This window comes from Pituophis catenifer, unplaced genomic scaffold, assembly GCF_029215685.1.
Source record: "Pituophis catenifer annectens isolate HBS135680 unplaced genomic scaffold, rPitCat1.0.hap2 SCAF_2, whole genome shotgun sequence".
Lineage (NCBI taxonomy): Eukaryota > Metazoa > Chordata > Lepidosauria > Squamata > Colubridae > Pituophis > Pituophis catenifer.
This window is the reverse complement of record NW_027256882.1, coordinates 165,939,895-165,957,504: the sequence shown is the minus strand read 5'-3', so window position 1 is coordinate 165,957,504 and position 17,610 is coordinate 165,939,895. Positions and strand designations below refer to the sequence as shown.

At 40.2% G+C, this 17,610-nt stretch overlaps 1 protein-coding gene across 2 annotated transcripts in view; it reads left to right on the top strand.

Moving 5' to 3' along the window:
• The first annotated feature begins 5,968 nt into the window (after positions 1 to 5,968).
• PIP4K2C (phosphatidylinositol-5-phosphate 4-kinase type 2 gamma) overlaps positions 5,969 to 17,610 on the top strand; it is a 35,800-nt gene continuing 24,158 nt past the window's right edge. Inside the window, exons 1-3 of one of the 2 annotated variants that reach the window (XM_070937981.1) lie at positions 5,969 to 6,104; positions 12,818 to 12,915; positions 15,743 to 15,839. In XM_070937981.1, the coding sequence (XP_070794082.1) occupies positions 5,976 to 6,104; positions 12,818 to 12,915; positions 15,743 to 15,839 (324 nt within the window). In that variant the 5' untranslated portion in view covers positions 5,969 to 5,975. Of the gene's footprint in view, positions 6,105 to 9,548; positions 9,610 to 12,817; positions 12,916 to 15,742; positions 15,840 to 17,610 lie in introns of those variants that run through there. The other variant, XM_070937982.1, reaches the window with a different exon arrangement.

Here is a 17,610-nt window from a genome sequence, read left to right as displayed (position 1 = left end):
TGTTTGCAGTTTTTCACCTACCTTTTTTGGGGAGGAAAAATAAAAATAAAAATAAATCTCTCTCTGCCTCATTTTGTCACGCTGCACCAAAGACCCTGGTTTCGGTTTCGTTTTCGTTTCTGAAGCTTAGCTAGGGGAAAAAAAAACTGCTTTACACTGATTGCCTGTAGGGCGGCCCTTTGAAGCCCCGGGCAAGAGTTTAAACAGTTTTTTTTTTCTTCTAGCCATCAGCTGGGGCTCAAGAAAAATCGGGACTTTTTTGAAACGCCGCGGGACGCGGGACAAATTGCTCAAAAGCGGGACTGTCCCGCCAAAAGCGGGACGTCTGGTCACCTTACCAAAATCACTCAGTAGTCAAATGAACTCTTTGGTCAAATAAGGACTTAAATACCTGTTGTCTCAGTACTAATCTAACATCTTAACTATAATGGTACATTGCCTTCCATCCATGAATAAGAAGGGGTACAAGACATATATTAAAAAATTGATAGGACAATGTGTTTTTCTCTCTCATAATATTAATATAGCATTATAATATTACATAATACTACTACTCAGAGTCATTAAATTAAGTTGAATAGTGAGAGATTTGAGGCAGATAAAAGGAAATATCTCTGATCTTTAAGTCAGGCCGTTTTAAAAGAAGTCTCATGGAGGAATAAGGTTATTCAATGAGGGGTCCTCTCTGAGCTTGGTTGTTTTCTTATAGATTTTTCACTACCCAAATTAGGGTAGATTAACATCAAAGATTGTTAATCATAATGAAAGTAACATACCAGTTGTTAGTGGGCATAGGCAGAAAGATGTTGCTACTGTATGTTCCTGTCCTGCCTGACTTCTCATTAAGTATCTGATTGTCCTATATAGGAACAGAAAGCTGGGTTAGATCATTGGACAGATTTCACACAACTTTTCTTATGTTCTTGTAACTGAAGGACAAAACTTTAGATATTCGGGCTCGGAATAACGGTACCATGATAATGGCATGGTAAACATCAGTATTAATAATCCTGTGGCATCCAGAGTTTGAAAAACATTCTGTTGGTTGTAGATTGTTTACATACTTAAGTAATAAATAGCTGGAGGAATGTACATTTCCAACATCTTATTACAACAACTTTCAACCCAGTCCCTCCAGATATATTGAAACAATTCCTGGATTTCTATAACTAGGATCCCTGTTGGTTATGCTGGCGATGAAATCTGGAAACTGCAGATCTGAATATCATATAGAAAGACTATCACAGAAACATATGGTGTTTATAAATACTATAAGCTATTACAGAAAATCAGAGTAATCCCAAAATCTGATTTAAAGTGACCCCTGGCTCAAGAGCCATGGCCATATTTATCTCAGACAGAAATTTTATCTGGGCTTTTGCTTAAAAGTATAAGGTAAAAATATTTGTCAGCAATTTAATACCTAGGAAAATAGTTTTGGAAGGTAAGGTCATACTTCGTTTTTTTCTTTCTCCCTTTAGGTGCAATTATATGCTTCATAACTAAGAAAGTTGTGCTGGAAGGCAATTCCAGTATCAAATGCAAAGTGTGCAACAAAATGCACTCTTGTATTTTATAATTATCCTGGACCACTGTTTTATTTAATGATATGTACTATCCAACCAAAAGATTTGCTGATATACCTTTTGAGGGGTTATGTACTGGTACTTGTATAAATCTTACTATCAACTAAAATGTAGAATATCAGCAGCAATTGTTTTCTGAATTAGAGCTGGGCCATTTCATTCAGGAAAATCTGATCTTCCAACCATCAGAATAGATTCAGAGAGAGAGGGGGGGAGGGAGGGAGGGAGGGAGGGAGGGAGAGAGAGAGAGAGAGAGAGAGAGAGAGAGAGAGAGAGAGAGAGAGAGAGAGAGACTTCTAGCTTTTCTGAGAATGAACAATAGTAGCATTCATTGAACTCACACAGGTTTTATGGGAACCCAGAGTATAATTTGTAAACTATTGTTTAAGGCAGCAACAAATGGTCTAAAGGTTAAAGGTCTAAACCTTACTGAATCCTGTTGTAATCACAATTGCTAAAAAAAAATGCTGTGCTTTCTTGCCATGTTGAAGTAGATTTATATTCTATCTTTCTAGCCAACGTAAGGATGGAAAGCTGCCAATGACATAAAAGGGTACAAAAATAAACATTCAAAAATATAAATGAAAAAATTCATATGTTAAAGTCCAAATGTAGTACCTGGAGAATTTCTGGGAGCATGGACATCTGCTGGTGGGTAAATGATAAAAATGTGCATTATGACTTCATCCAATATGTACTGGTGTCATGACAACCCCTCCCCCACAGATTTATTTATTTGTTTATTTGTCATATTTCTATGCCGCCCATTCTCCGAGGACTCTGGGCGGCTTACACCAAAGACAGTATACTAAATAGCATATTGCCCCCAACAATCTGGGTCCTCATTTTACCCACCTCAGAAGGATGGAAGGCTGAGTCAACCTTGAGCCGGTGCGATTTGATCCGCTGATCTGCTGAACTAGCAGTCAGCTGAAGTAGTTGCAGTACTGCACTCTAACCACTGCGCCACCTTTTTTTTTGCTTTAATTTATATGCCGCCCTTCTCCGGAGACTCAGGGCGGCTTACAATGCGTTAAGCAATAGCCTTCATACTTTTTTTATATTTATACAAAGTCAGCTTATTGCCCCCACAATCTGGGTCCTCATTTTATCTACCTTTGAAAGGATGGAAGGCTGAGTCAACCTTGAGCCTGGTGTGATTTGAACTTGCAGTAATTGCAAGCAGCAGATGTTAATAACAGTGCATTAGTCCACTGTGCTACCAAGGCTCTTGTGTCATAACTTCAGAACAGAGTCACCATCAGTTTAGCCCAGTGGTGAAATCCTAATTTTTTTACTACCTGTTCTGTGGGCGTGGCTTTGTGGGCATGGTGTGGCTTGGTGGATGTGGCAGGGGAAGGATACTGCAAAATCCCCATTCCCTCCCCAGTCCTGGGGGAAGGGTATTGCAAAATCTCCATTCTCACCCACTCTGGGGCCAGCCAGTCATGGTATTTGCCGGTTCTCTGAACTGCTCAAAATTTCTACTACCATTTCTCCAGAACCTGTTGGATTTCACCTCATAATATCAGAAACCAATTATTGTGCCCAGAATCAACACTGAAGCTTCTCTCCTGTATGCCAGATAGACAAGCCTCTGAAAACTACAGTGGGGAAAGTCAATGAAATATTTAGAACACTCTATAATCCTGCAGTATTATGACCTACAAATTGATCAGAGCTTCAATTAAACCCGTTACTAGACAAAAGATGTTGGTTAAACAAACAACACAGAAGAGTATACTGTCATGTTTTTATCACACATATTGAGCCAACATTTACTGTCTTTGAAAAAAAACTGGATTTAGTAAGTGTTGGTGCCTCTAGCCCTACCTTCCTCTTGCAGCTGAACAAGAAAGATGGGAATAATTGAAAATGTCCCTATAAACTGCAAATTATCAAAAAATACAATTTATATTTGAAAGCTTCCAAGAGTTCGAGAAAATCAAAAGGCTTGATAAAGACAAAGAAAAGAATTTTTACTGAAGAGAATACAGCATGAGAAGACAGATGTTAGAACTTTCTTTGAAGTGCTTAAAGATAGTTTGCAGAAAGAAGAATACAAGATTTGACCAAGGTTAAAGTAATGAGTTGTTATGGGAGGGGGGTATTTAATGGTTTCTTGTTTAGAAGTGGAGGATAATACTGTAGTTATTTCTGATCTTTTTTTTTTTTTTTTTTGAGTGGGACTGAATGTTTATTATTTGAAGAAAGGAAAGGAAGGATTCAGATTGGATGTAATAAATACAATTTGTAATACTTTATTTCTGATAATCCTTACTGGACTTTTAATAGGGAGAGTTTTAGATATGTAAATCACCCGTGTTTACAGAAACATGGGTGAGATGGAATGAAAAAATGTTTGGTTTCATTTTAAGAGATAGTGATAAGTTCTTAATATTGACTATACTCTAATGCTAAGGATGAAGTTGTAGGTTTCTGTTTCTGTTTTTCCTTTTTCTTCACTTTTTAATTTTTAAATCTGTAATGTATTTCTTTATTCTGCAGTTCTGTAAAATTTAACTTGTATAATATAATCTTTAATAAAATTGGGGGGGGGGGGGGACAAGCAGGGCTGCTTTCTAACCCAGCGTTTACTTTTTTAAAAACTTGTTTCTCTCAGGACTTCTTTCCACTTCTAAAAACTGAGGCCCTCCCCTCCTAAAAAAGCTTTTTGTTGTATGGGGTTTGCTTGTATGGGTCTATACTTATGGTATTTAAAAAGTCAACTGAAATGGGTTCAGATAATTAGTGAGGCAGATGGATTTCAATCATCTTTCCCAGATAGGTTTTGAGTCTGGCCTATTATGCCTTAGGTTTTAATAGATGCTACGGCTGGAACATTCTGTAACAGATATACAGCAAAATTTAAAGAGATGACTTAAAGAGTTTCAACTTCTATTCTCAAAATGACACTATAGAGTATTGCACACCAGAACAACTAGACACAAGAAGAGTTTTTTCCCCAATGCCATCACTCTGCTAAACAAATAATTCTCTCAACACAGTCAAACTATTTACTAAGTCTGCACTACTATTAATCTTCTCATCGTTCCCACCACCCGGCTCCTTCCACTTATGACTGTATGACTGTAATTTTGTTGCTTATTTGTACCCTATGACTATCATTAAGTGTTGTACCTTATGATTCTTAATGAACGTATCTTTTATGTACACTGAGAGCGTATGCACCAAGACAAATTCCTTGTGTGTCCAATCACACTTGGCCCATAAAAAATTCTATTCTATTCTATCTATGACCATTTAGTTCTGCCTACTGTGTCTTTTTGAGCTGCCAGATGAACAAATTTAGAACTCAAACTTTGTAAGGTTAGTAGTCCAGTTATATGTCTGTATATTTACTGAAGTATAATTATTCTAATTATGGATAGGCCAGTTTGGTGTAATGGTTAAGGCATCAGGGTAGAAATTGGAAGACCGTCGAGTTCCAGTCTCACCTGAGGCACACAGCCACCTTGGGCCAATCCCCCTCTCTCAGCTCTAAACAGGCAAACCACTTCCAAAAACACCTGCCAAGAAAACAGCAGGGACTAGTCAAGTCAACTGTCTCGAAGGCCACGTTTGTGTATATTCTGTTACTTAGAATTTATGGCATTGTGGCTGTCTCCCCCAGAAAACATTTCCTTAACGAAGGGCTCCATGAAGTAACACTCCTGCCTCGTGTAACGACCACCACCTCCTTTGTTCGGCTGCATTTTTAAACGCTGCCCTCGAACCTTTTTTTTTTTTTTCCCCTTTCCAACCCTTCCTCTAGTCGGGGGTGGGTGGGGAAATCTATGGCCCTTTTGTGACCTTGTGGACTTCAACTCCCAGAATTCCTGAGCCAGGAATTGCATGCTGGCTCAGGAATTCTGGGAGTTGAAGTCCACAAGTCACAAAAGGGCTATAGATTTCTCCACCTCCGCTCTAGATAGTTTCATTCACCGTGTACCTGTGAGTGCCGTGTTAGCTCCCCACCTTCCCATAGTGTTATAAAGTACACACACACACATACACACAAAGCGCGCAATCCAATACAGGGAGCGTTTACGCAACACCGAGCCTCACACACTAGGCAACCACCGTTTACTAGCAACGCCTTCCGCTATACTAAGGCCTAACGCTCGCCGCCACCACAGACGGACGTCCAAGGGAGCTATTTCCATCGCTCCTTTTGTGACGTAGCTTCCCCGCCGCCTCCCTTCCCTTCGTGGTCACGTGCGGCGGGAATCAGCTGAACGTTTACTTCCGTTGCCGGCGTTCTGGGCTTGCCGTTGAGTCCGAGCGGCCGGCGCGTGGGTAGGCAAGGCAGGCAGGCAGGCAAGCAGGCGGGTGGTGGTGAGGTGGGGGGGCGGCCAGCCACTCGGCGCGGGATTCGCAGCAGCGAGGATGGCCGCCTCGGTGGGTCCGGGGACGCGCACGAAGACCAAGAAGAAGCACTTCGTCCCGCAGCGGGTGAAAGTGCTTCGCTCGGCCGACCCGCTTCTGGGCGTGCTGGCTTGGGGGATCAACCATCAGGTAAATCGGCTTTGCCCGATGATTGTTGGGCTGGGCGGGGGTGGGGTGGGGTGGGGTGGAGAATATAGGGCAGCCCACCTCTTTTGCTGGGCCGCCTCCCTCCACAGCATCCCGTGGCTGGATAGAAGGAAGGCGGGTGTCCACCCCCCCTCCCCACGTGTCGAGCCTCTCCCTGGCGCTTCTTCAACCGGCCGGCTTTCTCTTTCCGGTGGCGGGATCTGTACCCATCGGGACGCGTTGTTGTTGTTGTGTGTGTTGTCATCCTCCCGTCCCTTAATTCTTTCAATCCCTAATGTACAGTGGTGAAATTCAGATTTTTTTAACTACCGGTTCTGTGGGCGTGGCTTGGTGGGTGTGGCAGGGGAAGGATACTGCAAAATCTCCATTCCCTCCCCACACCAGGACAAGGATACTGCAAAATCCCCATTCCCTTCCCACTCCAGGAGGAAGGATATTGCAAAATCTCCATTCCCACCCCACTGGGGGGGGGGAAGCCAGAGGTGGTATTTGCCGGTTCTCTGAACGCCTTAAAATTTCCGCTACCGGTTCTCCAGAACCTGCTGGATTTCATCCCTGCTAATGTATTCGGGGCAATGGTTGATTTCGGAAAGCTTTAGAAAGAGCGGATTAGAGGGAGGGGATGAAGGCAAACAGATGTGTCCCGGGATAGTGATGCGAGGTCGAATTTGGGGACCAGATTTTTTTTTTTTTTGACTAGATCTCAATCAAGATAGAGAGGGAGAGAGGCCATCAGGAAACTCCAGATTAGACTGAGGGGGGTCTAAAAATATCCCAGAAGAAGGCAGAAAACTGCTTCAGTAAAATAGGATGCCATGGAGTCATCCTGTGTTAAGTGTGACTTGTAATTTTGTGTACTGTCTTTTCTCCTTTTTGTCTATGGAGATGCTGGAGTCATCCAAAGGTGAAAAAGCACCTTTGGGATTTCTTATTTTTCTTTCTTCTGCTTCTGCTCCCCACACCTGGTGTTAGCTCTTGTTACTATGATGGGTATCTTTGAATAGCTTTATCTACTGTGAAGTCCTCTCTTACTGTATTGTTTTTATGACACGTCTAAAAAATACATGGGGTTGTTGTTATCCCTGTTGGCATCGCCTTGGGGAAGGCTGCAGTAGGGTTATGTTCTGTCTTATTCTGTCTTGTGCTCATCAACATACTTGTATAATTTTCTCTGTTCTTGCGGCAAACTTTTATATGCATGGTGGGAAAAGTATAACTATTTGTATAATAAAATTGTTTGAAAAATGTAATAGATTTTCACAGATGTTTTAACTTACTTTGGTTCAGAATCTAGTGAGAAAAAAAATTGTCTACCTGTTAGTAAGTTGACTAATGCCATAGTGCTTAATCATAGTCCTGACTCATATGGGAGGAGATTGTTCCTATCTATTGAAAGGAAGGAGACATTGAATAGTTCTGAGTATGGGCTCTTATCATTTCTTCATACATGTCTGGATTCATATGATATGTTAACCCCTAGACTTGGATGAACAAAATACAATTGTGTGTTCATATAAATATGCTCTGAGGAAACAAAAATTACTGGCTAATGTGATGTTCTGGTTCACCCAGTACATTTAGATGGTGCTGCGGAATACAGAATTGCTGTGCCAGTTTCTCATTACCTCTTCCATCTCTTTGACAGAATCTGACACCTGGGAATTTCCCCATGAGATCATTGCCCCAGATTTTTTAAAAGATGTTAATAGTAATATTTATGGATTTTATCAATGTTTTAACATATTCTAGAATACCTAGAGTTGTTTGAGTAGGCAGCAGAAAATGTTAACACTGAAATACTAAGGTTGCATAAATAACCTTATACTTTTTGAAGTCTGGCCTCATTCAAACTCTGAAAAAAGGCAGCTTTTCATGTGATGGGTTGGAAATGGGAAGGGAACTTGTGACATATATTTCTGCCTACCAATGGTTGCATTTTTTGTTTATGCAGGCCTCAGAGAGGCAAAGCTGTATTCCATTGTCTGCCTTTTCTAAGCTTCATTAATCCCTTCCCCTCTGATTCCAGCAGTTTTATGACCCCAAGCATATGAGCTTCATGATGCAACAGTAGCATAATTCAGATTCCAGAATTAAGGAGGTAGCTGGTACGTGAGCCTTACTGCATGCTTTTCTGGGTTGCAAGCTGTTTTTGGTGCTGTAGGCTAATTCTCTTGATGGGCAAAAAGCCATTTGCTTCCTTCCATTTAGCTCTTTGGTGCTTTCAGAGTTTGACTGCTGCGTTTGAGTTTTGCCTAAAAATATGCATGGTTTCTTTTATTGCCAGAGAAGCTGGATAAAATGCATTTGCAAAAAATCTGATTTTGTCTTGGCTTTTTTCCCTAAACTGGCTGAAAATATTCTGGTACATATGATGCATACATACCATAGTATGTATGTTAGCTAATATGATGTTTCTAGATCAGCATAAATAATACTTTAATCCTGTGTGCTCTGTTTTCCTCTATTCACAATGGCGGCTGTTTTTCCTTAGATCAGGGCTGTCAAACTCCCGGCCTGCAGGCCAGATATGTCATGCGCTGACCATGCCCATGCATGGTTTAACGAAGGGAAAAAAAGTCCCGATATGTCACGTGATACCAACGTGACGATATAAATTTAACACCCCTGCCTTAGATGGTTTCCATTTGGGAATGGCTTCTTTAACAGAAGTAATGCTGGTTCATTTAGATAACAAAACTGAACCTTGTTTTGTATCGAGAACACTATAAAGCGTGTATGTTTGAAAATGTAGAGTGGTACAGAATCCTTATCCATTCTCTGACTCATAGCAGTTATACAAAGGAGGTGGTAATTTTTCCCATTAAGGAAAGGAAACTAGGACAGACTTTATCCTCATATCACCTGAGTTTGCCAGCTGTGGCCAAGTACTACTTTTTTACTTCATGTCTGCTCCTATGCAGCAGGCTATACTTTGCAGCAGGTGAGTTCAAAGTTCTAAGAAGGGAGAGGTTCTTGCAGCATGCAGAGCTGAAAATATTTCCCCTAATTAAGAAAGCTGTGATGGGAAATATATGGATGCTTTGGTCCACAAAAGGTTCTTCTCTCTGCTTTCTGCCTTAGCTGGCTCGCTTAGGAAAGATTCTTGAATGTCATTTGGTGGAAACTGACCAATATGTCCAGATTACATATGAGTTATTTGCAAGCAGTTTTAATCTAGATGACTCTAGTGTATGGCACTTTCTCTTTAGGGAATTTTTTTTTTACAAGAGCAGAATAGCAGCATGTATGTCATAACCATCTAAGAAATGCAACTTGAAAATGTGAAATTGTCTTAAAACCATGAAATCTGTTGAGAGTAATACCAAAGTTTCTGGATATTAGCCTAATGATAAACTAGCTGTAGCTCATCAAATAACATTTCATTACAGATACCAATCAAGTCTGTTAGAATAACCGGGCAAGTATCAAGATTAGGTAGCATTAAACAGATTAAAGTTCGCTTGAAGTAGAAGCCAAGAGCTGACAGGTAAGAGATTCCTGGCTCTTATTAGCTTTGAACATCAGCTTTGCCAAACAGTTTATTCCTTCAGCAATGTCTCATTCCCATAGATCAGGTATCTATGAGTCTATAGTTCTTTGCCCTTCTAGGCCTCTGGTAGAACTAGAAATAGGCCATATTAGCTTCTAATTACATTAGAAATTGACTTACAACCATACGTTTAGTGACCATTCAAAGTTACAATGGCATTGAAAAAAGTGATTTATCATTGTTCCTCTCATGAACAACCTTTGCAGTCCTCGACTTACAACAGTTTATCTAGTGACAGTTCAAAGTTACAATGCCACTGAAAAAGTGATTTATGACCATTTCCCCCACTTTTGACCTTTGCTCCTGTTTATTTTATTTGTGGAATGGGAAGTAACCTGTGTATGTAATAAGCCCTCACAGAACTCCCACATTGCACTGCTCTAATTTGAGGTACAAAATGCTAGCAAAGGTGGAATAGAAATAAAGTAAAAGCAATGCTCAGTGAGGCAATGTTCTGTCTTGTCCTTGGGAAAGATATTGGCTAAAGGTGCAAAATAGCTATGGGAAGCCTCCAAAAGATTATTTTGCAGTTTTAAAAATGACCCAGTCCCTTATATTTTTAAAGTCCCAAATTATTATGTCTTACTGTAATGACAGCAACATCTTACCAGACATGCTTGGTCTAGCCTATAGAAATTGTTGGTATTATTATTTTGAGATGTACAATTTTTTGGTGAGCCAGTTTAGTCTAGTGGTTGAGGCACCAGGCTAGAAACCGGGAGACCAGGAATTCAAGTCCAGCCTTAGCCATGAAAATGAGCTTGGTGATCTTGGGCCAGTCACTCTCTCGGCCCAACTCATCTCAGAGGGTGGTTGTTGTTGTTGTGGGGAAAATATGAGGAAGAATATGTTTGCCACCTTGAGTTGTTTATAAAAATAATAAAGATGGGATATAAATTAAGTAAATGGATAAAACATAACAGCAAATAAGTTTTCTGCTTGGTTTGAGGTGATAGTTTTACCTCACAGTCAGAGAACTAAGTTAGAGACTAAGAGTTGCTTGCTGGTAACTGTCCTATGACAAAAAACTTCATTTGGAGTATCAGTGAACTAAATTAAAATACTTCTTCACTCAAATTTACCAGAGTTTCTCATTAATCATTTTATCTCATGCATGTTACATTTTGCAGATTTTTATCCAAAAGGAATTTCTGCAGATGCTCCATCCCTGCAACATAGACATCAATATTGATCTTTCCAAAACATTTGCAAAGTGTAAAAATTGCTATTCCCAGTTGGTTAACTGACACGAACTGAAGTTTTCTGTTGTCAGAGGACAGCTGGAAGGCAGCTGGTTTATTTGAAGTCAAATGGGGACATCTCTTTATACACCTAGTTTTGGAAGACTGAAGTACAAAAGACAACAAAATTTTTACTACAGTAAATGTATAGTACAAGAACATCAGGTAGCATCCACCTATATGCTGCTGTGATGTCTTTGGAGGCAGAGGGTTAGTAATTTAATACATAATAATGTCCTGTTTGCAAAACATTGCACAGTAAGTAGTTTGATTAAAAATAATACATAACACAGTCATAGGTGGATTTGATGCAGATATTAAGCTTGAATTAATTGCTTCTAATTTGTTTTTGAATGTTCAATTCCTGCTACGATTTTGAACTATAAAGTCATAAGTAACTCATCTTCTGTGGCCATAACAGGATCTCACATAATAAGTACAATTCAGGTGTTATTTAATATTTCTGAGTTTGTCTTTTTTGTGATGGCAATGTTATCTTTTATAAGTGCACGCTATTTTGAAAGCTTTTCATCAGTGGAGAGGTTACTAATGAATGTTTACATTATAGCTGTGCTTAAAGGCAGAATAGCATCATCTTGTAGTTCTGCAGGGCCAGAGAGAAAATCCTCAAAATGTATATCATTGTTTGGAGTTCAACTTCCTAAACAACTTTTTTAAGCTATCCTTCTAGCCCCTATGATTGTTCAAAGATATCCTTCAGCCTGTCAGAATATTCCATTGTGTTGTATTTTGCTGCTTAAATGTTTACTGAATAAAAGAATAATATGGGTTTTGCACTTTGGATTGTCTTTACACAAAACTTTTGTTTTAATGGCAGACCCTTCAATTAGGCAGAGTAACAGATCAAGACAATATAAAACTTTCTAAAATATATGTCAACTGAGAGTAAGATGCAAAATTTGGGGTACTGGACTGTATGAGAAAAATGTGTGTGTGTGTGTATACATACATACATACATACATATACATATACATACATGCATGCATACATACATAACACAGTACACACACACACACACACCTAAACCTATATACATATATCTTTACCAACTACAGCCCAATATATATCAAGGGATCTACTTGTACATTTTATGAGAGAAATGTGATTCTAAGCAGGTTTCACTCCCCCCTCCTTAAACAGAAATGCTGGATAATTCAATATGAGCTCACCATAGCTGTTATAATACCATTGTAAGGCTGGTTTAAACTGGCTCTGACTCTGCTGCTTGAGTGGCTGCCCAAAGGCAATAGAAATGGAACATATGAAGCGGAGCCTCATAGCTATAATTCTCTGTGGCCCATTCTTCTCTGATTCATATTTTTCCTACTAGAAATTGTAGAGGAAGGTGGCCAAGCATGTTTTGTGCCTCTCAATGTGGTCATGCTGATTTGAGGTTTATATGCCCATCTCTGATAGCAATTACACTTTTGGTCCATTTTCCATATTTTCCTGGCATTACCTCTAAGTGCAATACATTTTCTCTGCCATAGAAAAATTCCTCATTGGTCCTGGTCCTTTTTTCACACAGTCATGTTTCAATAGGGATTAACACATGGCTGTTACATAAATTTCAAAACTTGTGTCTGATAAAAATGATGTGACAGGCTGCTTTCAGCCGCAGGTCAAAAGATCATTGATGATCTTAGTCACGGGCTGCTTCAGATGCCTATTTGAAGTTGTCCAAGTCCAGAATGAAAACAATCAAGCCTTGGAGGTTCTGCAGTCTCTTAGCAGGCAGAAATACTGAGGAAAAAACTCAGGGACTTTTCTCTCAAGCCCTTGACCAAATTACAGCTAGCAGAATTGCCTCAGTGAAACTGAATCTGAAAGTGGGGTGTTGGGTGTGACCTTGTCTGGTTTTACCTTCATTTTCTCATGTTAGATCAATGAACTCAATCAAGTTCCCCAGCCAGTGATGCTGCTCCCTGATGACTTCAAAGCCAGTTCTAAAGTAAAGGTGAACAATCATCTCTTCAACAGGTGAGGAAAGTGCTGGAGATATAGAGATACATGGTCTTCCTAATCCAAATTTTACCCGAATGCAGGTCCACTGCAGTTTTTCAGGCAAATCATTCCAGTTCTTTCAAATGAGGTCTAGTAATTAGAACATGGGAAATAAGCTTAGCATTGTGAGTTTTGCACAGTATATGCACATGTTTCCTACATGGACTGTTCTAAGTGCAGCCTAATATTGTCCATCTATTGTATATCACCCTGATGGGAAGAATTAATAACCCCAATTACTCCCAAATAATATAGCTTTGGGTACAAACATCTCTCAAAAATAGTTTTGCCGGTTGAGATGAAAGATTCTCCTAATACAGCCATTTTTCTCTAGTGCTGACCAGTGCTGTGCTAGTTGAAGAGCCTGGAAGTTGTAATCTGACACAGTTGTCAGATATGATATACTCTTCTAATTGATCTGAGTATGTATATCTCTATCCTTTATAAAGAGATTGCATTATTATTAAACAACTTTATATAGCTACCCAACTCATAGGTGACTTCAGGTAGATTACAATTGATTAAAATTGATTAAGCCTTAAAAATCTATTTATATAGATTACCTTATTTACCATAACTAAATAGATAAACCACCTACAGTCTAGCAAAAAGCCTCGCTCAGCTAACTCTTGGGTCTAATCTTAAAACTTTTCTTTTTCCCAGCCAGATTATGATATTAGCTTCTCTACAGTGATTATGATCCTTCTTCACTGAAATCGCTATCTGCTCATTTCCATTCCTCTGTGCTGTAAAAGAACTTCTTTATATTTCCTCAAACCTCTACTGCCCTTTAATATAGTTTTACTTGTGACTAGACTGAAAAGGGATTTGCTGAGAGAAAAGGGAATTGAAATGACTGAATTCCAGGAAATGTTAATAGTTCATAGTCCGTTATTTTCTCCTCTTTAGGGGCCAGTTTCTGTCTAAAAAACAACAAAATAAAATATTTTGCTTCTTGGGATTATAAAATAGTGTTTGAATATTGTATTTTATTTATTTATATCCCTCCTACATTAGTTTTCTAACTCAAGGTGGCGAACATACCTCCTCCTCCTCCTATTTTCTCTATAACAATCCTCTGAGGCAGTATTGGCAAACTCCGGAAACCGGAAGAGTGTCAATGAAGTACCCCCCACCCCCCAGTCTGCCACTGAGAACAAGCCAGCACAGTACCCCCACCCCCTCCCGCCACTTCTGCCAAGGGAGCACATCTGCTACCGCTTCCCGGCCAGCACGCCTCTTACTTTGGCGTTCCTCCCACGCAGACTCAGCTCCTGCACAGCCCCAGAAGAGCATCACATCAGCAGCAACCGCAGGGTGAGGGGCAGAAAGCCACTGTAGCCACTCTCCTGCCAGCAAGCCGGGCACTTGGCGGTGTCTCCATGTGTGAGGAGCTGCACTCACCTCCAGGCCTCCTGGAGCAGCTCACCTCCCCGACGGCAGCTCCTCCTCCTCCTGGCTGGTTCAGCATCCTGGCCAGAAGTGGCAGCGCAAGAACCGCTGCTGCCCCCTCACCCCTGGTGATGGCAGGAGCAGCGGGCGGGGCAGTCAACAAATGCTCCCCTGTGTACCTGAGCCGGCCAGGCGCTCCTGACCGTGGATGCATGTTGGTGCCGCGAGCTGGAGGTCTGGGGTCGTGCAAGAAGCCCGCTCGGGGAGGGAGGGAAGCCCTGGCCCGCCCGGTCTTGTTTATTTTTCAGTGCCTTAACTGCAAAATGTTTGAATTGTGAACTATTTACATAATTTCTTTTTTCTTGTTTTTCTCCTTTGAGTCATGATTGATTCCTGGTGACTGCCTTGACAATTCTTTTCAGTTTTCTTGGCAAGATTTTGGGAAAATGGTTTGCTCTTGCCGCCTTCCTAGACTTGATAGAGAATTACCTGCCTAAAGTTACCCAGCTGGCTTCATGCCTAAGGCGAGGCAAGAACTCATTGTCTCCCAGTTTTTAGCCTGGTGCCTTAACCATTACGTCAAACTGGCTCTCACATAATTTTATTAGGACATGGTTTTTACATTACGTACGTGTGTGTGTGTGTGTGTGTGTGTACACATATATCCATATGATTTAGTCTTACCTTTTAAAATACTATTTTAGAAAAGCCAAATATTACATTGCTTGAATCTATCTTTATGTAAAAGCATGTAATTATTTGCTAGTACAAGCTGAGAGCTTGCCTCCTTTTGTCAGATACCTAATGCTTTATATTAAAAGAAGATTCTTCTGCCTCAACAGTAATGTAACCAACTGTCAGAATGGAGGATTACACCATGTGCTAGAAGAGGCTGTTGGTGAGAGGATTATGGAGTACAGGCCATAGATTACTGAGATTTCTAAACTGTAATTGGCAGATATTCCTGTTAAAGCCTTGTTCACTTGTCAAAAAGACTGCTCTTGTGATAAAAGAAACAGTAGGGCCTTTGTATTCACACAAATGAGATATAATGTAGCCTTCTTCCAAAAGTGAGCTGCTTCTTTCTATAGCAGAAATGGTTAGGCCTGAACACCAGACATGGCACAGCCTGGAGGTGATGAAATGGCCTGTAGCACTTCAGGATGCAGGATGGGAAAAACAAACAGAATTTTTTTTCTCCATACGTGAATCACCACAATGGAGAGCAGGTTGGGCCAGAATCTTTACTGATGAGCTGTGTTTTTATTTAAGGAGTGAAATAAAAACATTCCATTCATTTTCTGCTCCTCTAAAGTATTTCAGGCCTCTTGTCTGCCTCATGCAGACTAAATGCTCTATTTGCAGACTAAACTTTGGCTTGGCATCTAACCATGTTACTTACTTACTGCAGGGAAAACTTGCCTGGTCACTTCAAATTTAAGGAGTACTGTCCACAGGTTTTCCGCAACCTCCGTGAACGCTTCAACATTGATGATCAGGATTATCAAGTAAGTAGATACCACCTTATCCCAAAGAGTTCGAGTACCTAAAAGACCTGAGGGTGCAGAGTTTTTCCAGCTGTAGCCACAGAGCTTCTCCCCCCCCCCACTTTTTTTGAAGGTGGGTTGCCTAATGCCTTTTTCCATAATGGCACATTGTGAGAGACTTACCATTCCTTCCTTGTAATAAAAACAATGAAGACCATATGGCCAGATGTTTTGTTAGTCTAGTAGAACTAGTTTGGTTTTATGTGGATTGGTTGATTATGCATTTTTTGTGGATTTTTTATGGATTGGTTGATTATGCATTCTTATGCATTTACTGACTTTACAGTAACAAGCTCGGTGTTCAAAGGTTTAAGACAAAAATGTTAAGAAATCATGTTTGAAATTAAACACATTTTGTAGTGTATTACAGAGAGTCCTCAATTTACAACGGTTCATGTAGTGACCATTCAAAGTTACAACGGCACTGAAAAAAGTGACATATGACCGTTTTTCACACTTATGACCGTTGCAGCATCCCCACAGTCATGGGATCAAAATTCAGATGCTTGGCAACTGACTAATATTTATGACATCTGCAGTGTCCCAGGATCATGTGATCACATTCTGCAATCTTCTATCAAGCAAAGTCAATGGGGAAACTAGATTCACTTAACACTTGCAATGATTCACTTAACATCTGTTGCAAGAGAGGGCGTAAAATGGTGCAAAACCCAATAAATGTTTCACTTAACAACAGAAATTTTGGGCTCAATTGTGGTAAATTGAGAACTAACTGTACTATATATTCCTCTAGTAATTAAATTGATAAATTGTAGTCTATGCTACTAGAACATGCAGTTACAATTCTTTTATAAGGTTACTTTTGCTTCAGTTTAAGAACCCAGAAGAGACTAGTTCAAATCTGTTCTCTTGAGCAAAACTAATATTAAAGTCGGATTACTTTAATGTTAAACCAGTGGATTATTTTATTCAGTAACTGTATTAGTGTCTGTGTTTCTAGATATGCTCTCCATACATAATCCTTATTACTCTTGCAGATGCCATGATACTAGTTGTTTCATCCATTTAGTAGAAGTCAGTTCAGAGTAGCAGAGGGGCTAGGAAGCCCAGATGAAATGTTCCCTTTGTCCTGGATTACTTGCAAGACATGCTTTACTTGTGACATTATTCCCCCACCTGCTCTGTAAAAACAGTGATGGTGACCTATCATATAAGATTAAGGGAAAGGTAGGGAAAATTATTATATGCGAAGCTCCTTGAATTCCTTCCAAAGTATCAAAATATTGATGTTGAAAAAAGGCCAGAAGTGCAATAGTTTAGAAATGGTATGTTGCCACATGAGAGGTTGTATGCGTCCAATCTAATACTTATATAACAGCTACAGGGCCGATCTCAGAATGGGCTAAAGAGAGATGTGGAGAAGGAAGCCCCAGGCCAGGCTTGCTTATAACTATGTTCTTACACACACACACACACACACACACACACACACACACAGAGAGAGAGAGAGAGAGAGAGAGAGAGAGCGAGAGAGAGAGAACATTTGCGCAGCTGTCAGGAGTATTTTGGAGGTATCCTTTGAAGCTGAAGCAGGCACAGCTATCTCTCTTTGTTGCCTTCTGGTAGAAAAGCACACTAAGCCATTCCTCATACTGTAATCTTATAAGCGTGACTTGTAGTCTCATTCTTTCTGTTTCTCTTTCTGTTCCCTCCCCTCCCCTTTGTGACCTTTTGTTTTGGAAGCTGCCTGAACACCTGAGTAATTAGAATT